This window comes from Wolffia australiana, chromosome 12 (assembly GCF_029677425.1).
Source record: "Wolffia australiana isolate 7733 chromosome 12, ASM2967742v1".
NCBI classification, from domain to species: domain Eukaryota; kingdom Viridiplantae; phylum Streptophyta; class Magnoliopsida; order Alismatales; family Araceae; genus Wolffia; species Wolffia australiana.
Window position 1 is genome coordinate 15,126,222 of NC_135846.1, and position 27,074 is coordinate 15,153,295.

Consider the following 27,074-nt stretch of genomic DNA (forward strand, 5'->3'; position numbering starts at 1 on the left):
CATGAACTATAAACAAGATAAGTTGAGAGATACAGAGGGAGATTGACGAGCCCACGAGGCGGCCGCTGCCGCCTTCCACTATTTCTGATATACCAAGCAAGTTAAAACATCTGATTATTTGTTTACTGATATCGGAATTCTAAAATTAAAACATGGAATTCTAAAGCTATGGATATCAATATCCGATATCCGATATCAGTCACCATAGTTAGTATCTGAAACCATGGTCATCCAGAGACTCAAGTACAATGAGAGAGAAAGAGAGGTAGGTAAAAAACAAGAAACAACCCTGTACAATTTCCCAGACAAGGAGCGGTCCGCTGCCCCGCGGGTACAACGAGAGAGAGAGACGGGTGTGTTAAATGCTGTCCTCCATCCATCACATCTGAAGCCAGAGAGCAAGTTGACTAGGGTTGACTACTCCCGCCACGTGGGCCCCATCAGTCTTCAGCAGATACGCCACGTCATCATACGCCGCCGTTGACTTCTCCGCCGCCGCCCGCGGGCGGCGGCGCTGCTCCGGCGGCCGCCCCAGCAACGTTCCCTTGGTTAGAAACTCGTGCGCGAGGTAACCGGCTAGCAGCCAGTTTCCACCGGCGCTAGCCGGTTGCTGAGGGGCGGTGAAGACCGGCTTCACCGGCTGCGCTGTTGGGCCGGTTTCGGTCCCCTGGTGGGCCCGCTCCTTTCTCTTTCTGGAGCCCATCGGCCCGCTGTTGGGCTGGCTCCACGACATAGGGACACCCGCGCAAATTCCCAAAACCCGAGGCCCAAATTCCTGTCCAGGACTTTTCGGAGGGTATTTCTGTAAAATACTCGGCGCTGAGATCTGGCACGGCGGCGAGAACCGGCGGCGCCGCCGGCGACGGCGGAGGAGAGAGAAAGAAAGAAGTCGTAGAGAGAGAAAGAGCGCATATTAGAAGCGAAGAGAGAGGACGAAGAGCGGTATTTATAGCCGCGAGGGCGGCTACCACAACAAACCTTCCAACTTTTACCCCTCATAAATCTCCTAATTTCCATAATGCCATTGGGATAAACCCTGCTGACGGGGCCCGCACGTGCCACGTGCAAGGGTAATATTGCCATTTCAAAAAATCGACGGTGATTACGATTCCACCATCGCTGGTCGTCCGATCGTTGCTCCCTATGAAAAGCGAAATGAACGGTGGATTTCTGCGTTACGTGGGAGAATCCTGAGGGTTGGTATGGATAATATTTATTTTAATTAAAAAGGGGAAGAAGAGGGAATTAGAGGCTCTAATACGAGACTGTAGCGAAGAACTCGGGGTCAGTTGGTAAGCTTTCACCTTCTCTCTAGTTTCTCTCTCTATATCTCGTCCGCTAGGGTTTTAGAGGGGGCGTTTAGAGTGGTGTGCAGAGAGCCGTCAGCCATGGACCGGTATCAAAGAGTGGAGAAGCCAAGAACAGAGTCGGCTATTAAGGAGAATGAGATCCGTATTACGACGCAGGGAATGATTCGCAACTATATCACCTATGCGACTAGTTTGTTTCAGGTATTTCCCCTCCGGAGACCATTTTTTCCTTGATTTTAATGGGTTATGATTGATTTTGCGTTTTGCTTTTGAATCTGCAACGGGTTGGTTCTGGTTTCTGCTTGGTTGAAGTCACTTGTATCTGCTGGAGATGAATGTCGTGCTGATTGCATTTGTTTTTGAATCGAATTTGTGGTATTTTATGAACGCCCTCGTGTTCTTTGCCGATTTTCTCTTCAGACTTCTTGTTCGGATTTTCCCGGCTATTTAATGATTTGGGACGTCTATCATCATTTTTTAATGCAGTCCACAGTAATCAAGCATCAGTGCTTTCCCAGAATTTATTGAAAGCGGTATCGTGTGCAATCCGCTCGATCTTTTAGTCTACTTAACCTTGCATTAATTAGACTTGTTTTAATATATATGTTTTCGTTTTTTAGCTTCGTTACTTTTTGCTTGAGGAGCCTATTTTCATTGAGTTTGGCCACAACATCCTGAATTTATTCCGAGTTTGCGTATGAATTTTTTCCCTCTTAATTACCCTTGTACCCTCTGAAATGATCTAGGGAAATCTGAACATGTTAATGTCATGCAACTATAGTCTCCTGCAATATCTGCCCCCTCTTTAAAATGGACTTCGTCTCTATCTTTTAACGAGCGAGATTGAACTGCACGCGTATTTAATGCACCTTTATAACCATCAATAGTATTCGCTTTCGGTTAACTGAATTAATCTCGGTCAAGCATTTTATTTGTTTTTTTAGGATAGGCAAATGAAAGAAATCGTCTTGAAGGCGATGGGCCAGGCGATTAGCAAAGCTGTGGCAGTTGCAGAGGTTATCAAGGTGTGTTTTCCAGTTGATTAACTCTCTTGAATAAATAGTGTCGTGTTTAATGATTTGCGTTCCTCTCTTAATAATGAACCCTGACTTGTGCGATTAGAAGAGGAACCGCGGGCTGCATCAAGACACCAAAATCAGCTCGACCAGTATCATCGATGTTTGGGAACCCATTGAAGAGGGCCTCGTGCCGTGAGTTCTTCTTTCTTGTTTAGCCCCAATTTTCCTTCTCTGTTTGCAGAGATTGAATTCTGACCGAAATATTTGGCAGCCTGGAGATGACCCGCCATGTTTCTGTGATTTCAATCACGTTGTCAGTTATTGAATTGGACAAAAACTCTCCTGGGTAATCGACTTTCTCATTGCTGAACACCAAACCAGTGAACTGAGAGCATGATATGATTTTATCTTGAACTCTGGCCTCTTTAGATACCAAGCTCCAACACATGTGGAAAACAACAAGCCGCATTCCCAACACTACCCAAGGCAGCAATGGCAGCAACAGCAACCGCCCCAAGTCAGAGAGCCACAAGGACCTGTGCCACAAGGTATTGACGCAAACCCTCTAGGAATTCCTCCTGAGAATTTTTCCTCCGGGGAATGTTAACCAATCAGAGTTGATCAGGATGGACCAATGGATCGGTCATTGTCTGACTAATCTGGTCGCTCCGATCAGATCGATCGGATCATGATGAGGATCATTGGATTTGTCAGTTCTTTCGATCAGATTTGGTCAGATGCATCAATTGATCAATCATCATCTGACCGATCTGATCACAATAAGGATCATCAGATTGGTCAAGTCGTTTGATCAGAAGGACCATTTGTCGATCATCATCTGACCATCCAATCAATCATGTTTGATTGATTCAATCACGATAAGGATCATTGGATTGGTAAAGTCTTCTTTCGATCAGTTTTGATCAGATGGACCAATTGATCGATCGCGATCTAACCAATCTGGTCACCCTTATTAGCTCAATCCAATTATGATAAGGATTCCGAATTGGTCAAGTCCTTCGATCAGATTTGATCGGATGGAGCAATCAATTTATCATCGTGTGACCGATCTGGTCACTCTTAGCAGATCAATTTGATCACGGTAAGGATCATCGGATTGGTCAAGTTTATTTGATCAGGTGAACCAAATGATTGATCATCATCTGGCTGATCCGATCACTCTTATCAGATCAAGTATCATCAGATTGGTCAAATTGGATCAGATGAATTAATTGATCGACCTATATCCTGCCGATCTGATCGATCAGATCAGATCCATGAGAGCACAATAAACACCAATCAATTGTTCAAATCTTTCAATCTGATCCAATTTCCGACCCCTGACCCTAGTAGGTCCAATCAATATAATGGATTAATTACTTGGATCTGATCTGATTTCTGGTGGCTAATTCCAAGTATTTAAATTGATATCTACTTCATTTTCATTCGCAGAATCCAATGGCCAGGCACGCGGCCGCGGTAGAGGGCGTGGATGGGGCCGAGGTGGATACGGTTACCGCGGAGGATATGAGAGAGGATACGCTGGCAGGTACGGTGGTGGTGGTGGCGGTGGCTATGGCGGCGGAGGATACGGTGGAGGTTACAGAGGAGAGTACGACGAAGGATACGGTGGGGGCTACGGAGGTTACCACAATGATAACCGAGGTATTCTTTTGGACCGCAGATGATCATTTCATGAGATTCTTGGATTTCTTATTCTTGACTTGGGGATGTGGACTGACTTGTAGGCCCAGAAAACGGTGGATGGAACCACGAGGGGGGCCGGGATAGGGGTCGTGGCAGAGGCTGGGGCTACCAAGGTAAGATTTTAAATTAAGGGGTACAAATCTGAACTTTTTAGAAAATGGGGGCTGAGTTTTCAGTGGCAGGTGGAGGTGGGTACGAGAGAGGAAGGGGTGGAAATGGCCGAGGAAGGGGGCGGATCGGCGGGAGGGGAAGAACAGGCCAGTCCTAAGGTTTGATTTGCTTCAGAGGTTTGGTAGGTTAATGGGAGGGGTTTGGTCTTTATAATCTCTCAATATCTTGCTTGGAGGACTCTGTCTTCCATGTTTCTTTCATGTTTGCTTGGGGAGGTTTTAGAGAGAGAAAGAGAACTTTTTGTGATCCCATTCTCGCCTGTATCTACGGATTCATCCTTTTCTATAGTCGGTGGGTACTTCTACGGAATTTGGCTGATGGTTGAGTTGGATCTTTTGATTTTAGCGTTATGTAAGGTTCAATCACTCTTGCCCACTTGCTGACTTGCCTAATGGCCATTAGGAATGGCCCAGTGGTGTCCACAAATTCTCTGAAGTGGGTGGATTTCCAACTGCCCCAGATCCCTTGATTGGTGTACGCAATGCACAACTGCTTAAAAGGCATGGGTTTGATATTTAAAAAACAATTGTATCATAATTTTTAAATATTATCGATCTTCTAATTATGTCATATAATTACTGTGTGAGAGAGACTGATAGAGAGAAAGGGAGAAAAAGAGAGTCAAACGAAATAGAATGAGAGAGGGAGAAGACTGTTTTACAGCCAGAGAGTGAGAGAGAGAACAGCAGAAAGCCAGTGAGAGTTAGTGATAGTCTGAACAGTGTCGAAGTTATTTATTTGTTTGCTATTTGATTAAATATGTTCTCTATGCCTTATTTGAGGGAGAGTTAGTGATAGTCGGAGCATAAGCACGAGAGATGCAGAGTGGGAGAAGAAGAAAATTGAAAGAGATGAAGGGAGATTAGGTGAGAAATGAGAATTTTTTGATAGAGAGAAAGGGAGAGAAAAGGCAAAGACTTGTAAATCTCCAAGTATCCTGTGATTCTATTTTAGAACCACATCACTTTCTTCTTTAAAGAAATGCATGGGACCACCCAACAAATCTGCACAAAGGCCTGCTCAGTGTGCGGTGGATGATTTGCAGGTTGTGTGAAGTGTGGTTCAAAAACTTGAGTACAATGTGAAAATACCACATGACCATTAGGCACTGCACAAAATAAATCTTGCACAATTGACATTTACGGATAAGTTATCCCCTAATAAAGATACCACTAATTGTGTTAGAACATGATTCTGTGTCGCTTTTTTGGTTACCTGCAGCAGCCTGCACCTAATGGGCTGCACTTCACATACCACATGGCCACATGTCCCACAACACAGCATTGTCCTTCCCTCTTCCTCCCAGCCTAGGTATTGTTCTTTCCTTATAATGCTTTTTGGCCCATCTATATGGAAAAGTGCTTCCTAATCAACAACTCATCTATATCCAAATTCTTCAAGTAATGTGTTGTTATCCCATTTTTCTTTCTTATTTCCTCTTCTATTGGTATCTCACAATTAAATTATCTCAGTTATCTTGTTTTTACCAGTTACCGTTTTTTTTCAAATAGTTATGGCATTACTATTTGTGTCTATTTAATTGTGAGATAGCAATGAAAGAGGAAAATATCAAGGACTTCTCATGCCCGCAATTATTTTTCCTGTTATATTGATATTTCCCTCAATCTAATCAAGTATCTCAGTATATGTATGATTTCATCCATACTGATCTCTTTATATTTGAGTATGTATGATTGGACAAATTGAGAGTTTGAGGAATCAGTTATACAAAATAGCAGAGAGACTATACGCGAACTCAAGTTGGTAGTCATTTTCTTAAATGTCTCGTATCAGATTTTATCTCATGTGTCTATGTATAAATCTAAATTTTATCACCCTTGATGAAAACTAATTTGTGACTTATCTTCTGTGAAATGTGTTCTAAAATTTTTATAAAAAATTTCAAGTACCTCCAGATATAAGTCATTTTTTATGGTGCATAATTATGTTAAGATCCTGAGGAATTTCAACAAGAATGCGGTCTGCTAAAAATATAGATAATCAATTCTTGAGTTAACACTGATAAACTGATGCGATCAGAAAATGTAGAAGTAGTAGATCGGTGTCACAAACAATATCATTCAACAGAACAAGAAGGAACAAATGATAAGAACAGATCTGATGGGGAACTGCCCTTGCGGGACGCGGAAACTGGCCACCGAATCGGAAGACGTGGCAAGGCGAGGAGGATCTCCGTCGCTCTCCAGAAACTTTGAGACTTTCTTGATATCCCCTTTTCTCTGACTTTCTTCTCCATTTATAGCCTCCAACTTCAGCGCCTTTCCCGCGCTTTTATTCAAATGATCTCACGTGTCAGATCAAACCGCACGTGTGGGGTTACCCAATCTCCTCTTCTTTATCTGATACGTCCTTGGGAGAAACTTATCATTACTTCCTCCGCTGAAGACCAATTGGTCTCCAATTGGGAAACTTGGAAACTGACGCTCAACGGTGTTGACATCTTCCCACGTGGCTTCATAGTTTGGAAGATTTTTCCACTTGATGTGTACTTGCATCCCGTCTCTGTTGAATCGATAAGATAGAATGCTCTCAGGATATGCCTGCCATTCCAAAGATTCAGACAAGTTAGTTTGAATATCCAATAAGGACTGATTTTTCCCTATAGATTTTTTTAACTGTGACACATGAAAGACAGGATGTAGTCTGCATGTTTGAGGAAGATCCAGTTTATAAGCGACCGGTCCCAATCTTTGTAAAATTTTATAGGGACCGAAATATCGATGCGAAAGTTTTTCTCAGGGCTTCTTAGCTAATGATTTCATGCGATACAGACGAATCCTCAGATATACTGAATCTCCTTCCTCAAATTCTATATCACGTTTGTGTTTATTGGATTGATACTTCATGCTATTCTGGGCCTTAGCCAAATGTTTTTTTAGTAGCTCCAAAAGGTTATCTCTTTCTTGTAGTAGTGTATCCAGAGAGTCCAAAGGAGACGTTGGGCTCCCATATCGAATGAGACGAGGTGGCTCTCTCCCATAAACTGCCTTGAAAGGAGTCATTTGGATGGCCGAATGAAAAGATGTGTTATAGCTGTACTCAGCCCACGGTAGCCATTTTGTCCATTGTTTGGGTTGTTCTGATGAGAAACATCTCAAGTAACACTCAAGGTTTCTATTTTTTACTTCTCTCTGACCATCCATTTCAGGGTGGTACGATGAACTGAGTCGTAATTTCGTTCCTTGAATCTTATGTAGCTCCTTCCAAAAACTTCTGGTGAACACATTGCCTCTATCCGATATTATAGATCTTGGTATGCCATGTAACCGGAAGATTTCTTGGAAGAATACCATAGAAATATCATAAGCCGAAAAAGGATGTTTGGCAGGAATGAAATGTGCACACTTGCTCAGTCTGTCTACTACTACCAAAATAGAATTGGATCCCAGGGAAGTAGGTAGAACCTCAATAAAATCTAATGATATATATCTTCCCATATTTTGTCAGGAATGGGTAGAGGAGCCAACAAACCAGCAGGATTAAGTGTTGAAGACTTGTGCGTTTGACATTTATGGCAAGAGGATACAAATGCCTTTATCTGCCTTTTCATACCATGCTAGAAAAACTGATGAGAGACCCATTTGTATGTTTTTAAAAACCCTCCATGGCCACCCACCTTGGCATCATGTAACTCTCGTAACACTTCAGTGACCAACATTGATTTGCTCGGAATGACCAACCTTGTTTTTTAGAACAGAAGACTCTGGCGGATTGAATAGTTTTTATATTGTCCATTGCTGGCGAGTACCGAGCTTTTAATTTTTGCAAGGACCAGATCTTGAGAAATCTCTTGTTCTAAACTCGCCTTGTCCATCCAATGCGTAACTGTTATACTGTTAATAGTCATTTCTCCCATGGACCTTGATTAGGCATCTGCCACTACGTTGCTCTTGCCTATTTTGTACTTAATTTCAAATTCATACCCCACAAGCTTAGATACCCATTTGTGATAACGTTGAGGCACATCTTGTTGATCATTGAGGAATTTGAGAGAAGCTTGGTCTTTTAATATATTAAAATTCCGAAAAAGCAAATAATGCTTCCACTTGTTGAGCGCCCATACAATAGCTATCAGCTCTCTTTCATATGTGGACTTTGTCTGAGCTCTGGCAGATAATGTTTTACTAAGATACGCTATCGGGTTTGCTCCTGTATGAGTACAGCTCCTATTTTGTATCTGGATGCATCAGTTTCCACAATAAACGGTTTAGAAAACTAGAAGGCTGAGAATTGGTGTAGATGTCAATGCTTCTTTGAGCTTCGAAAAGACTAAATCTGACTCGGATGCCCATAGAAATGCATTCTTTTTGAGTAACATGGTTAACAGGAAGAGCTATGCTGGAGTAGTGTCGCACAAATCTTCTGTAATAATTTGTCAAACCCAAAAATCCGCGTAACTGTCAGAGATTAGTAGGAGTAGGCCACTTCTGGACAGCCTCTATCTTTCCAGCATCAGTGGACACCCCTTCGGCCGATACCCAATGACCCAAAAACTCAATTCTATCCTTGTGGAATGCACATTTTTTAGGATTCACACACAGCCGATTTTTCTCTAACAGCTCAAACACCAATTTTAAATGGGATTCATGTTCTGTCACTGACTTACTGTATATAAGAATATCATCAAAAAACACTAACACAAATTTTCTCAGATAGGGTTTGAATATAGAATTCATCAATCCTTGAAAAGTAGATGGAGCTGCAGATAAGCCAAAGGGCATCACCATAAATTCATAGTGAACCCTGATGAGTCTTGAAAGCTGTCTTAGGAATATCATCAACATACATTTTGATCTGGTAGTAACCTGATTTTAAATCTAACTTTGTAAAAATCATGGCTCCATTTAGCTCTTCCAATAATTGTTCTACTATTGGAATTGGGAATCTGTTTGGTTAAGTAATTCTGTTTAGGGCACTGTAGTCAATACATATCCTCCGCCCTCCATCCTTTTTCTTAATCAACAATGCAGAACTTGAAAATGGACTAGTTGAATGCCGTATGATTTGTGCTTCTAATATTTCTTGAATCAGCCCCTCAATTTCATTTTTTTGCAAATATGAATATCTGTACAGCTCAAAGTTTACCAGATTAGATCCAGGGGTCAAGTGTATTCGGTGATCCAATTCTCTTTTCGGATGTAATCTCAAATTGGATTCAAATATGGAAGGATATAAGGAATCATAATCGAAATGATGGAAGAAGGTTGAAGATTGAGTACCATAGCTTGCTTCGGATTGCACAATTCATGAAGCCGTCTGAATTGTCTCTTGCTCTTGAGGATATCTTGGGGATGAAGATTAGTTGTATCACCATAAGGTCAGAATTCAGGATCGGATTGAAGAGTATACATCCAATTTTTCCAAAGCACCTTGAGAGTTAATACATTGTGATTTGAATTAAACCATTCCGGCGTCTTGAGCCACTTGACTTCTAACACAACATCAAACCTTCCCATAGATAAGGGAAAGAAATCGTGGATAATATCCATTTCCTTGCAAATATAGGTGCACATTGAGACATACACCTTGCGACGATCTCAAATAACCATCACCCAACATCACATCAAAACTGGGTCCTGCTAAGATGGGAATTTCCAGGGTGCTCAATATCGCAGGGTTTATGAAGTTGTGGGTGGCTCCTCCATCAATCAGAACAACTACACTAGAACTCTTGATAGAACCCTGCAATTTTAATGCCCCAGTAGCGGGCTGTCTTTGAGCATGCCTAAGGTTTACTCTTGCCAGAAATAGTGCTCCCTGAGTGATAGGTTCCTTGTCGATCTGCATCAAGTCCTCTTCTTCCACAAGATCACCATCCTCTGACAATTCATCTCCTTCATGGATCAGAATCAAGTTCAGTTTCTTTCTGCAGCGGTGACCAGGAGAAAACTTGTCATTGCAGTAATAACACAGTCCTTTGTCTTTTCTTTGCTGATATTTAGAGTCTGTGATTCTCAAATTTCTTTTTCCTCCTGATCGGTCGAGTCGACTGTTCTTGTGAGTGCTCTTAGAGTTTGAGTGCAGTGGAACATAGTTGGTGACTGGCTTATACTGATTGGCAGAAGTCGTGTTGCCCTTATAGGTATTCGCCATAACTGATCGTGTACCAGTAGTGGTGTCTTGAGGTAATTCTGCGTAGGGTGGTACTGTCTGCCAAACTAGATATAAAATGCCATGATCCACTTCAGCTCTCAAGGATAAGTGCATGATCTCTCTTAATCCATATGGTCTATACCTAAGTACTTCCATCCGGATTTCAGGCAATAACCCTCGGAGATAGGCAATTTCTTTGATTTCTAGAGCAACTATAGGTAATTGTATAATGATGACTTCAAATCCTGTCCTGTATTCTCCCACTGAATTCTTCTGTCTGATTTCAAATAATTGCTGATGAAGGACATGAACAGCTAGGGCATATCTACCCTCAAAATGATTCTTGAAATCAATCCATGTCACCATACCAAAATTCTCTTCGGTATTGATGAACCAGGTTAATGTTGTGTCGTCCATGTGCAAAGCCACCAAATGGAGCTTGTCGCGTTCGGCCATTGGGTGAAGACATAAAAATCTTTTGACGCTCTTCAGCCAGACTTCTAGTTGATATCTTGAAAAAATGGGGAGATCTACCCTTTTATAGCGACAATCAAAGTCAGTTTTCCTTTCAGGTGGGGGTGCGGGTGCTTCAGTAAAGGAAATGGAACTAGCATTGACTAGAGACTTATTCTTTAGCTGCGCATTCATACTTGCCATTTCCTGCATGATGTGGTCGAGCACACTAGTGACTCGACTCTGATTAGCCTCTACCTTCATAGATAAGGCCTCGAGTTTCTCTTCCAGATCCACCATGAAATTCGATGACTCGAATGGCTCTGATACCAAAATTGTTAAGATCCTGAGGAATTTCAACAAGAATGCGGTCTGCTAGAAATATAGATATCAATTCTTGAGTTAACACTGATAAAATGATGCGATCAGAAAATGTAGAAGTAGTAGATCGGTGTCACAAACAATATCATTCAACAGAACAAGAAGGAACAAATGATAGGAACAGATCTGATGGGGAACTGCCCTTGCAGGATGCGGAAACTGGCCACCAAATCAAAAGACGCGGCAACGCGAGGAGGATCTCCGTCGCTCTCCAGAAACTCTGAGACTTTCTTGATATCCCCTTTTCTCTGACTTTCTTCTCCATTTATAGCCTCCAACTTCAGCGCCTTTCTCGCACTTTAATTCAAACGATCTCACGTGTCGGATCAAACTGCACGTGTTGAGTTACCCAATCTCCTCTTCTTTGTTTGATACGTCCTCGGGAGCGACTTATCAAATTATGATTCAATACTGTCAATAAAAGGTAGGTTTCCTAATCCCCTTGTCATTCCCTCATTGTTCACACCTATCATTGTTTTAAATTTTAAAATTTTTACATGATATGATTTTTGGTACCAGTTATTTGATATAATTATCATTTTAGATGAAACAAGGTAATTTAATATTAACAATGTAACTTAAAAGTAATTTAAATCATTTTATTATCTTTGTCGAATGAGTACGGTGACAATTTTGGTGTAAGATGTAGGAGCTTGTGGTGATGGGTAGGGAACAGTACAACTTAAAATTCCAAGAAATTTTATTAGAGCCTCTAAAAATGTCAAAATTTCGACTACAATACTAGATGGTTATATGCGTAAGATTTACAAAACAGCCAAACACAAAATATGTGTAGTGGCTACAAAGCACAAACATGGATGCACATATAAATGATGTGGACACCTCAAAAGATCTCATCTTTGGTGCAAATGAATTATTCAGAAGTGTCAATTAATTGGAACTCCATCAAACAAAATAATTGATTTGCACCAAAGTATGAGATCTTTTGAGGTGTCCACATCATTTATATGTGCATCCATGTTTGTTTGTAGCCACTACACATTTTGTGTTTGGCTGTTTTGTAAATCTTACGCAATATCAAACTATGATAAGTTTTTATCTTCAATTATGCTGACTGTAAACTCATAAAAGACATCTCATTCTTCATCATTTGAACACCAAGAAATGGAGATATTGATTTCATATTATGACCAAAAACATGTTAACACGGTGATTAAAGTCCATGAGTAACACATTGATGTTGGGTTCTTGAGGCCTAGATCTAGATGAACATGATGATTCCATGCAACAGAAAACTCTTAACAGAATCGTAATAACATCATTAAATCATGAAATGAAGAACATGTGCATGGATTGCATCTGTGATTTCTTGGATCCCAGAGCGAGACAAGTTGAGCTCCTCATGTGTGCATCCTCTAGATGTATCCACGCAATCCTCGACATGTCGAATCTCCTCCTTTACCTTGATGAGCTCCGTTCATCCTCCATCAGTGGCATTACATCGTCTCGATCGCATCGGGAGTGGAGAAGGGTGTGGGGAGAAGGGAGAAGAAGAGGAAGACCCTAAACAATTCTGGCATGGGTGAATTTCTTTCACGGCCTTCCCGTATTTATACTAAGTGGGTACTTTTCATAAAACCCCCCAAAACTTAAGTATATCTTCCAACGTCCAAAAGACCATTTGTGTGTGACCCTCTAAGTCAATGTATCAATCTAGTTAACAAATTCAATGGCCCAACAACCTTTATTGCCTTCCATATTAATTAACTATATTATCATATAGATTAATTAATGTTAGATCAATTTAAACCAATCGATAGGTTGAGTCTCTAACATGTGGGGTGCGAAGCTACACCTCGTGCTCTAAAAGATACAAAGGAGTGTGTATCGACTCACTCTTGGAACATGTTCGTCATCGGTTACCGTGTACGTATAGTCCATCATCCACTTCATGTTCCTTGGAAGACTTAGGGTATGGTTAACTATCAAATCATAATCGGTCATCTGATTTAGTACTGATGCATTCAAAAATCATCAGAGAACCCTTCTCTGATATTCCACTACCTTGGCCAAGGACTTCATCGGATCGTCTTCCTTGAGCTATCCCCTCTTATACGGATGGTGGACGATCCCATCTTGACCACTCAATTGTCTTCGTGAACCTCTTGATGCACCCGAACTAAGACTGTTTATAATCCCATGATTAGAGACTCGTTGGACATAAAGTACAACCGTCTGTCCAAAATACGTCTTTGGCGTCTCAGGTCTAAGGACCACTTACACAATTATGATGTGAATCAACTTGATTGACAGTTCTTCATAACATGGAACGAGATGTGGAATGTGATTGGCTTGCCGGTCACATATATTTCTATCATTAAGACTATCTCCGATGGGTTATTTTTACACAATACATACAAAGAAGCTCTTTTAAAACCAATACCAAATTTGGACACCTGATTTATCCTTAGAAAAGGAATCTACCCGTATTCCATTATGGGTAGGGTTCCCAAACCTTCATCCTCAATTCTTCAATCCAAAACCCTTTAAATCCATTATATCTTTGTCGGAATCATTTATTGCTACAAATTATGGAGTTAGGAATTTTACTCAACCAGGGTATGCGAGGGCTAGCATGGAAGTGGATTTATCATAACCAATCCCCGAATATATTCTGATCCAGAATGGGTCCCTAGATGTTATTAAACAAAGGATAATTGTTGAAAAAAATCCTATTTTCTGTTGGCATTGTCATATGGTTGGACACAACATAGATACGTGTAGGAAAACAAATAAATACGGTAAACAAAGAGTGTATACAATTACTAAAAATAAAAAACTCAACGCCGATAGGCGAGTATCTTTATCTCATACATCGTCATACTAACAATTTTATATCTGGGGAGAAATTCCAGTGGATTCAAAAAGTCAATACCACATCTAAAATAAAAAATGACAAGGGAAGAACACAACTTCAACTTGACACACCACACTTCCTAGTACAAAAAACATACAACACAAACATTCAAAATCCCTTATGATACCATGACCTATAGAAGGGAAAAATATTTACTATGGCTCCAAACTCCAGTCAAATTCCTTGAAAAAATTAAATGAACGAGCAAAATCTCTTCAAATAGGTGGTGTTTGGAAAAAGTTAGAGAGGTATCAATATAAGGTTGACCCAAACACAGTTGGCAAGATTCAGAGATCTAAATTCTTAGATATCTTTATAGGTAAAATATTTTGGAATATTTATGAGTTTTAGAGAACATCACATCATGTTAAGAAGAGACCCCAAGTACCATAGGCACCTTATCAAATTCATGTGACACCTCTTTGACAACAACTCAAAATGAACATACTCAATTAGCATCCAAAAACTTCTTAGACTAGAAGAGGCACCATAAAGAGTTAAATTTATGATAAATACATTTATCTGGAATATTAGGGGTATATTGAAGGCAGAAACCCATTTATGTTTTAGACAAATGATTCTACAGTATAAATCAGCATTGTAGGAATTATTGAATCGATAGCTATTAGGGAGAGTATGAAAAGATATAGAGCAAAGATTGGATTAAATAGTTGTTTGGCACAACTAAATGGAAATATCTGGATTTTTAAAGAAAAAAGAGACTAATTTAAAAATTATAGATGAATTCTCCCAAAGTGTTACTGCATCAATTCAGGGACATGGATATTCAATGATGCTCACAATCATATATGCATTGTATCGCCCTGAGGTGAGAGTAGATTTATGGAAAAATCTAATCAGTAAATTCGGTAATATGCCTATACCATGGATGATAAGAGATGATTTCAATATTATCAGGCATGTGGGAGAAAAGAAAGGAGGCAATGTTCCCAATGCTAGAGACATGGATGAGTTCAACAATATTATTATGCAATTACAATTGTTTGAGCCCCCTCATGCAGGAAACCAATTATCTTGGTGCAATGGTAGTATGGGGATACATAGGATATATTAGAGGCTTGATTGAATACTAATGAATATTCCTGAATATGACATTAATTATCTTACAAAAAGACTTTCAGACCATGCCCCAATGCTTATTAGATTTCAACAAGTTACAACAACAATACGAAAGCCATCGTTCTGATTTCAGGCTATGTGGACTAGACATCCTAAGTTTTATGAAATAGTAGCTACCAACTGGTGTCAGGTAGGTCATTCTGAGCCCATAGGGAATTTAAGTGTTAAATTTAGATTTTAAAAAATGGTGCTGAAGCAATGGAATAAAACAACCTTTGGAAATATTTACACATAAAATGAGAAACTGAAAAAAAAATCAATTTGTTGGAAATAGACCTATTAAAATTCTGGGATGAAATTTAGCACACTCTTTGGACCATACTGAAAAAATAATTGGCACTAAGAGAGGAGCAATATGAAATGTTCTTGAAACAAATGTCAAATAAAGATGGCTTTTAGAAGGGGATAAAAATACAAAGTACTTGCATTCCAATGTAAATGAAATATAAAAAATAAGTTACTATAAGCATATTTGTAGCAATCATAACAACAACCCAAAACAGTTAGTAGAAGGTGCGATGGGATTTTATAAACAGATTCTAACACCACAACCTATATGTAGTGATCCTATTTTGTTTGAGGTGATTCCAAGTGTTGTGAGTTTAATGGACAATGTAATGCTTTGTAGCACACCGACTACATTAAAAATTCTAGACACATTGAAATCAATGAATACTGATAGTGATCCTGGTCAAGATATATTCACATCGCAATTTTTTATTGACTGTTGGAAAATTATTCAGATAGATGTTTTAAATTCAATTCAAGCTCTTTTCCATTCAAAATATTTACCAAGATCATGGAAAGCTACATTCATAGAACTGATTCCCAAAATCAGACATCAAATTCCTTTTCTGATATTAGGTCCATAAGTTTATGCAATGTTACATATCAAATCATTACAAAGTTTCTCAATCAGAGATTAAATAGCTGATTCGAAGATTGATTTCAAAGGAACAATTTGGCTTTATAGAAGGAAAATCCATTCATGTGAGTGTTAATTTAGTCCAAGAAGTTACCCAATCCATAAATCACAACATTACATGACAGAATATGATTCTGAAGTTGGATATGGAAAAGGTATATGATCAGGTTGAATGGACTTTTCTAATTGATGTGTTAAAATTTTTTGGTTTTTATGAATCATGGATTGAGATGATTTGTATGTGTGTGCAAAATAACACATTCTGGATGCTTGTGGATGGAAATTCTTCCCAGTTATTCTAGGCATCTCGAGGCCTTAGATAAGGAGATCTGATCTCTTGCAACTTACTCATTTTAGCAAAAGAAATACTTATTCAAAACATAAAGAACTGTATTGCTAATAGACATGTGGGTACATATCTTACTTAACTTGGAGCTCCTATAATATCACATAATTTATTCACCGATGATACAGTTATCTTTCTAAATGGGAAAAAAATCTCTCAATAACATGATGAAATTACTAGAGAGATATGAAATGTTAAAAAACAAATAAAACTAAAAGTGCATTTTGCATGTCTGCAAAAAGCCTACATATAAGAAGACCAAAATTCAAGATTATATGGATATTATTGTCACATCTTTTCCATTTTCTTACTTAGGTTGGCCTATCTTAACCGGTCTAATTAAATCTATTTATTTTGATGGACTTCTTTGATGATTAGGGAGAAATTATAAGGATGAAAGGGTAAAATTTTGTCCCCTAGAGGACGCCTAGCATTGATAAAGTTTGTTTTAAATAGTATGTCCATTCATGTTCAATAGGCTATGACCTACCTCAAAATATTTTTACATCAATTAACAGGATCTTAGCACAGTTCATATGGGTCAATAGTGGAGGCCAAAAACATCATCATTGGACATCTTGGGAAAATATTTTTTTTCCTAAATATGAGAATGGCTTGGGGATTCAAAGTCCAGATGAGATTATGAAAGTCTTCACATGAAAAGAGATTGGCATTTTCATATGAAGACACCCTTTGGGCTAGATTGCTAAGAGTCAAACTTGGAAGCTGGGATTTGATGGACCTTTTAGGCAAGAGGATGCCTAAAAGAATTCAGAATCTTAAGTCCATATGGCAAAAAAAGAATGAGGTTATTCAATGGAAGGTTGGGAAGGGCCACACTGATGATTGGTCAACATATTGGACTAGTTTAGGAAACCTAGAAAATTTTCTGGCACCACATGTCCAAATCCCAACTTAATTGTTCAAGATTTATGACATGAAGATTGGGAAGAATACCTTAGGGGTTTTGGTTTTCATAGACTATCATTAAAGAGATTAGAGATAGGAATATTAACCTTTTAGGAGAAAATGACAGGGTGATATGGCGTATTACAATGCATGTTATTTTCACAACCAAATCTTCTTGGAAATATTTTTGTATCAAGAAACCAAAATACACTTTAGCTGATGTAATGTGGAAAATGAAGCTTCCAACAAAAATCCAAATTTTTATGTGGAGGTTGTTAATGAATACATTACTGGTGTATACATCTGTTAAGAAATTAGGAATTCATATGGCGTCTAAATGCTTTTTTTGCCTTAGGAAGCCACAGATTGAGGATCATGAGCATCTATTTTCAAAGGAGAATGGGCCACACATATTTGGAGATGGATGCTTAAAGCTTGGGAAATTCCAAACAGGCCAGAATTCTCACTTTTTCATTAGATTCGATATTTTCTACAATACACGTTGAGGGAAAGCAAAGCCACTATTCTTAAATAATATACTCGTGTATTTTTATTGTGGGAGATATGGAAGAAAATAAATTGCCCGAAGTGGGAAAACAGAAATAGAGAATATTGTTTCATCGTGGAATCTGTAACATTATGAATTAAGACTATGGATGAGATTATCAAACCCTTGAAGGTTACTTTTAAAACAAAGATGGTGGGATTATGGAATTGGAATCTTCCCATTGGTCATATCATATATATTCATAAAGTTAATTTATTTATTGGGTGCCACCCATTACATCCATGTACAAGTTAATGTAGATGGGGCATCCAAAGGTATCCCAGGGGTAAGTTCAGGGGAGGTTATTTTACGAGATTGTAATCATAATATGGTTTTTTCTTTTTCACATTATTACTCTTTAAGAAAAATATGTCAGTATAATCGTGGGCTATTTTATATGGCATGATAATATGTGATCAAATTGGAATTTAGCATATTATTACAGAAACAGATTTGGCAGCTTTACGCCATATGATAAGTACACGAGTATGTAAATCATGGAAATTAGAATCGTGGTGGGTCAAAATAAATTCTTGTCCCCCTAAAATATTTTGCATTCAACATATCCTTCGGAAGCAAATTATTTAGCTGATGCCTTAGCTAATCATGCGATTAGACAACAAGGAAATATTTTTTTGCAATTTATTGGAATTACCGCCCAATGCAAGAGGAAGCTATTGTATGGAGAAGATGGGGATCCCACACATAAAGCGTACAAAACTATTTCCCTCTACATTGCCGCTGCATTAACAAGCCTAATCGTATTCAAAACAAGAATGCTTGACATACCCAGGTGCAATCATTTTATGTAAAGATCTTTTTATGTGGATATGTGACATGTCATTATAACATGATTTCATAATTCAATATTTAGAGGTATTATATAATTCTCATTATACACTATGACCAAATAACATTTATTATCTTCTCATTATACTAAAGCAACCAAATCATGTCATCATCTTCCATTTTATAATCAATATCTTGGTGTCAACATAAGTGTATGTTTCCCAAATAGCCCTATTGTTCAAGTATTCAATATAAGAGAAATGAGATCATTTGAGGTTTCTCATTAAATTGTGGAATAATCTGCCTCATCTTTCAAATTGGTACACCATTTTCTGTATTGTTAGCTATATATAGTGTAAGCTTGTACCTGTAGAGATTTTAATTAGGGCAGATGAGGGCAACAATGATGGAAATATATGTGGCCAGCAAGCCAATCACACATTCCACATCTCATTCCATGTTCATTAATAGAACATATTCATTATAGTGCACGCATGATGCTTATAATGAAGTCCATGAAAACATGATCGAACTTAGTGAATTGTGACGAGATCTTAATACAGAGATCACTAGTCTTTAAACATGTGTCTCTAAACATTCCTATTCAAAGGATACGTGAGAAGGGCATCGAAGTATCCAGTTAGAATAACACTATCTAGCTTCACTCATATGATGAGTATGGCCGGTCATGTGGCCATTAGTGTGGAGACACTAAGGATAGATAGTGGTGCTCTTTAGTGGAAAGAGTTCACTGAATTGATCCATACAAATCCCTGAATGGTATTATGTCAAACTGTCAATCAGGTTGATTCACATCACGGTTGTGTAAGTGGTCCTTAGACGTGAGACGCCAAAGACGTCTTGTGGACGGACGATTGCACTTTGACTTTGGCCAATGAGTCTCTAAACATGGGATTCTAAACAATCCTAGTTCGGGTGCATCAAGAAGTTCATGAAGATGATTGAGTGGTCAAGATTATATCATCCACCCTTGGTGTAATAGGTGACATCTTAAGGAAGAATATGTGATTAAGTCCTTGGCCAAGGCAGTGAAATATCAGAGAAGAGTTCTCCGATGATTTTCTAATGCATCAGTACTAACTCGGATGACAAATTAAGGTTTGACAAATTGACCTTACCCTAAGTCGTCTAAGGAGCATCAAGTGGCTGAGGGATAATACATACACAATAACCGATGACAAACAAGTTCCAAGAGTGAGTCGATACACACTCCTTTGTATCTTTTAAAGCACGAGGTGTAGCTTGACACCCCACGTGTTGGAGGCTAAACCTATCGATTGGGTTAAATTGATCTGACATTAATTAGTCTATATGCTAATATAGTTAATTAATATGGAAGGCAATAAAGGTTATTGGGCCATCGAATTTGTTAACTAGATTGATACATATGCGTAGAGGGTCACATGCAAATGGTCTTTTGGACGTTGGAAGATATACTTGAGTTTTAAAGTTTCTTATGAGAAGTACTCACTTAGTACAAATAGGGGAAAACCATGAACGAAATTCACCTAGGCCAGAATTTCTCCCCACAACCCCTTTCCACTCTTGATGCGAACGGGAAGATATAACGACGATGACAGAGAAAGAATGGAGCTAGTCAACGAGAATGAGGTGATTCAACGTGCTGAGGATTGTGTGGATACGTCTAGAGGATGCACATTTGAGCAGCTCGACTCGTCTCACTTTGAGAACCAAGAAATCACGAATGAGATCCGTGCAAAGGTGCTTCAGTTCAATAATTTTATTGATGCCATATGATTTTTCTTGTCTTCCACTGCGGATCATTTTGATTTCTTCATCCAGATATAGGCCTCTAGAACCCAACAAATCAGGGAAACCAACATATCAGATCCGCGGAAAAGGGAGGAGCTAGTTGATAAAGAACAAATTAGAAATATGAAGCAAAAAAATGGCAGAAAAAAAGAGAGAAATCCCAAAGGAGAATGAGGTACCAAATATCATAATGTAGATATCAAAGGTAATGAGTGCAATGAAGCTGGTGCATAAATACCTCGGCATGCCTCAAGCGCAAGGGCAATATTCAAGCCATCCGAAAATGTTCAAGCTTAGTTCTCAATATTCAGATTCTCTTTACCTTCAGGAATGGTTGATGCTAACCCTCATCTACTTCAGCTGTATGTGGAACTAACTTTGGGGGAATAGAAGTATACTTCATACAGCTAATCATGTTGAATCGCGCGGATTTCAGGTTTCAGGTAATACCCATAGGGGCATGATTGATCTCCATCCATCTCTATTCACTTCACAAGTATTACGGCTATCATAGGGATAATGGACATCTTTCATAATTTTCTCAACTTTCAATAATAGTATCATTCTCAAAATCATTATCACTTGCACCATATTATTGCATTAGTTACCAGTACCTTATTACTTAATTGTTTAACATAATACACTAAAATTTTCTTGTGTATATCAGGTTTCCATAAATTCTAAAGTTTCTGGTATGGCTTCAACAAACCGATCGATGCGACATATAGCAAAATCAACGCATTCTCAACTGCACTTGGTGAACACTAAGGAATTATGGTGCAAACTAGAATCAAATGATGAATCACTGAAAACACCATTTTAGCAACATTCATCCTAACAAGTGTTAGAGTATTGAAGTCAATGTAAAACACCCATCTCATTATACACATCTATCTCTAATGTGGTTCCCTGATAACATGCATATATAGTACGTTAATATGATTGTATTTACATGTCTATTTGTGTTAGATCACTCATATTTGGATGTTATCAAGCTTAAACTGATTAAATATATTTTCAGAATGAATTTCTGAATTTTCTAATTTTTGCAATTTTTTTGGGAAATTTGTTGAAAATAGATTCTAAAAGAATACAATTTTTGAGACTGAATATGATTTTTTGGAATTTTTTGACATTAAATTATGAAAGATATGATTTTTCTAAGTCGAAATATATATTTATACATATTTTTTGCTTTTAATTTATTTAATATGAAATTTTAAAGTATTTTTGGCTTTTTTGGCGCAGGATGACGTGGCGCGCATACGCCCACTCATTTAAAACAAAGAAAAAAGAAGAAATAAGAAAGAGGGTGACGTGGTGCGCTGACGCGCCGCCATGTCAGCCTCAAGAAAATGTTTTTTAATGCTTTTTCTTGTGTTTTTTTTCTGTGTCCTTTTTCAGGTACATGTGGCGTGGAATACAAAAAGTGCCAGCACGGAATATGAAAAAATGTGGAATCTCAGGTGCTTTGACTTCTTAACGGTCACTGAAAACGAGGACGCTGATGCGGAGAGAGAAGGAAATCAAGGGCTAGGATTGGCTCAACCTCAAACGGCCATAACTTTTGATCTACAACTCTGATTGAGCTAAAATTTTCAACATTACTTCATCTTCCCATCCTCTTTACATTCAATACCCTATGATCTATAAATAGAGAAATGGATCATTATGACATTCATCTTGAACTTGCTTCCTACCTGTGTGGGCTGATTGAAAGATAGCGAGTTTTGAGATCCATCAAGTGTGTTCTTGGTGTCTTGGGTGTGTGGGAAGAAGCATAAGAGAAGAGGGGGAGCTTACATGCACTTGAAAATTGCTGTCATCGTGGCATAACATAAGGATCTAAGGTAAGTGTCTTTGCCTTACGTTGTTTCTCTCCCGACATCATCGTTATCATAATTATGGTTTGTTATCATCTTTTCATTATCATTTCACTTCCTTGCATCCCCATTATCTTGTCCCCATTATCTTTTTATTACCGTCATACTGCTCGTGCATTCGATCACTATCGTATCCGTCACGTCCTATACCTTATTCTCGTAACACTTGAGCGTAATTCTACTTATATTTCCTCGATATCATTATCTCGTCTATTCTATTCTCTTATTTATCTCTTCTCATATCGATAATCACTTAGAGAGAAAATTAAATCGTTAATCATCGTTCCCTGTGGAGATGATCCGTACTCATCACTAACTAAATATTCTTTAGTACGGTTAAATATATTTTTTATCGAATAATCTCAATTACCAACGATGAAATCAAAACCCCTAAAATTGAGATTATCATTGCCCGAAAGGCGTTTTATACTCTCTAGTACCATGGTCAAATCAATGTGAAAAGTATTTTTATTAAAATAAAAAGAATAAGATCCATGATTTCTCAGCTCCTCAAGTCGACACGGTAAGTTGTTCATGTAATCTGTGGCATGTTGAATCTGTTGGGTTCTTATGTTATAAAACACTTTTTTTCAAAATAAGCTATGGTCAATTCGAAATTGATCTCTAAAACACAACATATGAAGTGTACCTTGTGGAAACTTGTTTCACCCTTGACTTTCTCCCTGGAAGATTGTTCAAAAGTCATTCATGTGTCCAACCTCTAGACGTATCCACATGATCAAGGTGTTATTGGATCTCCACTTCCTCTTTTCTAAGTCTTCGCGAAGCTCTTGTATATCTTCTCGCCATGAAGCTCTTGTTATTGGTTGATGGATAATATGAGAAGGAAAAAGGGGATATGGTGGCGAGTGCCCAACTCTGGCTGTCCTGGGTGCCTAAAATATGTTCCCCTCTCATATTTATAGTCTGCTTTAGATTTTTTACAAATATCCATTAATTAAAAGTATATCCACCAATGCCCCTATAATCATACGTGCGCGACCCTCTAGGCCCATGTATCATTCTAGTTAATAAATTTAGTTTTCCAATAACAATATTAGTTAACCTTATTATTTAACTCTATCAATACATGCATTAATTAACTAATGACCAATTTAACTAAAAGGTTAAGTTTCTAATATGTGGACTGCCAAACTACACCTCATGCTCTCGGAGTTTAAGTATCAAAAGAACTCTTTCATGGAATATTTACCACAACCAGTTATTGGATACATATAATACTTTGTCTGCATGAGACTCCCAAATGAAAGGCTAGGATTCAAACCCAAATATGTGTTTAGTTAAAAATGACTTGTAACGAAGATCATTGGAGAATGTCGTCTCTAATATCCTCACTACCCTACTCAGGGAGTTAATGCCATTATATTCCTTAAGTCAATCTCCTTGTGCACCTAAGTCAGACGATCTTGTATTGACCATTACATCAATCTTACATATTTATTACTATATTCGCATCAAGACTTATTCGAATCCCATAAGCCCTAGTCAAAAAATAGTAGTCTACCCATGAGATTTTCTTGGTGTATCTGGTCAATGGATCAATTATACAACAATGGGAAAAATCAACCAGATTGATGTTTAGGTAATAATATCATTCAGGGGTTCTTATGGATCAATTCAGTGAACTCTTTTTTCAAACAGCACAGACCATCTATCCTTAGTGTCTCCACACTAACAACCATAGGATCAGCCATACTTACCATATAAGTAAGATCATATAGTGTTATTGTATATATATAATTTGATGTACATCTCGACTATCCATCGAATAGGAATATCTAAAGTGCATGTTTAAAGTTTAGCGATTGATGTATGATGATATTATCATAATTCAGTAGGTCATTGCACATATTCATGGGCTTCATTATAAACAACACACATGATTAATAATGACTAAGTATTTATTTAAATGAACATAAATAAACCATGGAAGTGTGATTGGCTTGACGACCACATATAGATCAAACAATACGTAGAATAAGTGATTGGCCACATTTTGGCCTCCAAGCCAAATATATGCAATGCTGATTGATCGACTAAACCTGACCCTTTTTTTCATAAAAAAATGAAAAAATATAAAGTGAAATAATTTCAAAAAATGTCAACATTTTAATCATACATATATTAAATTAGTTTTATTATATTAAATGCATTAAATTATTAAAAATATAAAACACGTCTTAACCTATTTTAAAAATTGTGTAAATAAATATTTTAACATTCTGTCTTAATTGACTATTTTTACCTGAATATCTGGTTATCAAATGCACCCACAATTAAGATTATGTGTGTGGAATGAAGAGATAATAAATGATATTTAGATGATAGTGTCTTTAGTACAATGTTAAGAATTACTCCTTTAGAAGTAAAGAAGGGACCTGGTCAATGTATTTGCCCAAAAATTAATGTTTTTCCATGATACCGTTGAGTTCCTTAGTGACTCGATGTCATTGCCTACATCAAGTGTGTTATCAATTGTAGAAATATTGATAAAATGGTGGAAGAGAACATGAATTTCTGGAAATTAGGGGGAACAAGCTTCATCATCAATTACGTGCCAACAAATGGGATGCCTAAGACTTGTGTTTTATGTGATAAGGTCAAAGTTATCAAAGTATGAGGGCTTGTGTGAAGGAAAAAATTTTCTTATACGATTGCTGCAGGCCTTGATAGAAGAAATAAGTGTTGAGATAATTATTCTGACATTAAGTGATTGCATTTTGAAAAAGCAATGCAAATACCTCTACAATGATGAATAATATGGGTCTTCGATATTTCTCACCAAAGAATAACAGAAGCAATTATGGATGCAACTTCAAAGAAGATGTGAAATATCGTACTAAAAGTACTTTGGTGGATGAACTTGAAGACTACTTGATGCCGGACATCGTCAAGACGTCGTCCGGTCGACACCGAGGGTCAGTGTCGTCCGAAAATGCAGATGGACAGGTATAAATGATGACGGAAATCCGTAAAAGTCCTACTGTGGTACGTGCGAATGCCGAAATGCAGTGTTGCCATTCCAGAGATTGACGGGATTGCTTCTGAAGAGGTCAAACGGACCTCCCGAAACCTCGCCCGAGAGGGTCGAGGGCGAGTACGTTGCCGAACAGGAATACCCCGCTACTATGCTCACACACGTCGGGAGGACCCAACTCGTACCAGGCAGGTAAGCCTCTCGAAAGATTGTCGTCGTCATTTTCTCAACCTGCCTCACTCTCACCTACATCTAACCCCAGCGCGGAGGAGGCAAATCGAAAGTATACTGAAGAAAGTAAGAGACAAAAGAGCGGTAGGAAAGGGGTGCCTTCATCGCATCCTGCGACTGTTATCTCGTAACACTTGGAGCCGGAGAACAATAGCTGCGGGGTACGGGCGTCGGAGCGGTGCGGGCTGGAGGTGAGGGCATGGTCGTCGATGGACGGGACAGTGCGAGGTACTGGGCGAGAGCGGGCACCAGGGGCACGGCACGGTGCGGGGCCTAGGGGCCAAGACACAGCATGACGGGCGCGGCTACGACGCAGCCAGGCGCAGCGACGCGGCAGTGTAACGTGGCGCCGGGCGCGTGGGGCGGCGAGGCAGGCGTGGTGCGGACGCGGAGTGGGCGCGTGTGGCGTTGCGGCTTGCGTCGGGCGCAGTGCGTGTGGGCGGAGGCGTGGCGCAGGCGCACGACGCAGGCGCACGGCGCGGGCGCGCGGGCGTGGCAGTACGTCCGGATGTGGCTGCAAACGGCGGGACGTGGCGTGGAACGACATCGGCGTCGCGGAAGAGCCGCGAATGGTAACGTATGAGGGCGGTGTGCGGCGGCGGAACGACGGTGGCGGCGCTGGTGGAGGAGTACGGCGGCGAGAGACGACGACGGACGTCCCAACCGGTGTCTCATTCTCCAACGGTGGCAGCGGCGCCGTTCACGGCGGAGCGGCGGCGCAACCGGCGTCGAGAGGAGCAGCAGCGATGGTGCAAAGGCGGTGAGCGGCGGCGTGAGGAAACGGCGTGCGGCGGCCCTTCTTCCTCTCTTCTCCTCTCCTTCTCTTCTTCTTCTCCCATCTTCCTTCTTTCTCTTCTTCTTCTTCTTCTTCTTCTTCTTCCTCTTCCTCTTCCAACGTGAATGACTCTTCAACTTCTAACGTTAAAACTTTCCAAAGTGAAATTCAAGAGTGTCAAAAGAGGGCGCCCACCCCTTCCTCTTATAGGGAATAGGTGGATGGGCCCCTTGAAACAAAACAAACAAACAAAATAAAAGGGAAAATGGCTAAAGGGCTAGGGCCCATTAGCGGGAGGGGAAGGTATCCTCATATGGGAACTTCCCCTCGCTACACACGGGTACGAAGAAAATTAAGAAAGCGAGAATTAAAAGTTGGAAATGTGAGCAGGCACGGGTCGAAGATGGCACGTCGTCACGCCGAATATTTGAACCCGGGGTTGTGCGTCGTTGCTGTGGCTCGTCGTGTCGGCTGGACACGTGTCGGTGACGGGCTCAATGACGATGCTGGTTCCTCGAGCGACGGTCCTGCGGTATCGGGCGGTGCCGCGTCATCACTACTCGACCAAGAAATAAATTTCAATCAACCCATAATAAGATAGAAGGAATTGGATGCTTTTGTCTTCCAAAAACTACAGGTAGGGTGTGACATCGCTGGCTATTGGGGAGCAATGATATGACTACGTCTTATAAGGCACCCATATC

General features: G+C 39.4%; 2 protein-coding genes across 3 annotated transcripts; one reads left to right on the top strand and one right to left on the bottom strand.

Moving 5' to 3' along the window:
• Positions 1-249: 249 nt before the first annotated feature.
• On the bottom strand, positions 250-870 carry LOC144710240 (uncharacterized). The gene has a single exon (XM_078583949.1). The coding sequence runs from the start codon at positions 731-733 to the stop codon at positions 380-382; it is 354 nt and encodes a 117-aa protein (XP_078440075.1). The 5' UTR covers positions 734-870; the 3' UTR covers positions 250-379.
• A 397-nt stretch (positions 871-1,267) lies between these two features.
• LOC144710514 (Alba DNA/RNA-binding protein) lies at positions 1,268-4,557 on the top strand. Of its 2 annotated transcripts, none has more exons than XM_078584320.1 (8): positions 1,268-1,511; positions 2,255-2,335; positions 2,436-2,521; positions 2,601-2,675; positions 2,759-2,877; positions 3,782-3,994; positions 4,078-4,149; positions 4,219-4,557. In XM_078584320.1, the coding sequence occupies exons 1-8, from the start codon at positions 1,389-1,391 to the stop codon at positions 4,302-4,304; spliced, it is 855 nt and encodes a 284-aa protein (XP_078440446.1). In that variant the 5' UTR covers positions 1,268-1,388; the 3' UTR covers positions 4,305-4,557. The 2 variants fall into 2 exon arrangements, with proteins under 2 accessions (XP_078440446.1, XP_078440445.1); XM_078584319.1 differs by having other exon boundaries at positions 1,269-1,511; positions 2,433-2,521.
• The last annotated feature ends 22,517 nt before the right edge of the window (positions 4,558-27,074 follow it).

Excerpts from the sequence above, each read along its gene's own strand:
- LOC144710514 (XM_078584319.1), top strand. The coding sequence starts at position 1,389 with ATGGACCGGTATCAAAGAGTGGAGAAGCCAAGAACAGAGTCGGCTATT. Across the intron at positions 2,878-3,781 it reads ACAAGGACCTGTGCCACAAG|AATCCAATGGCCAGGCACGC; the intron begins GTATTGACGCAA and ends TTTCATTCGCAG. Across the intron at positions 4,150-4,218 it reads CAGAGGCTGGGGCTACCAAG|GTGGAGGTGGGTACGAGAGA; the intron begins GTAAGATTTTAA and ends TTTCAGTGGCAG.
- LOC144710240 (XM_078583949.1), bottom strand. The coding sequence starts at position 733 with ATGTCGTGGAGCCAGCCCAACAGCGGGCCGATGGGCTCCAGAAAGAGA.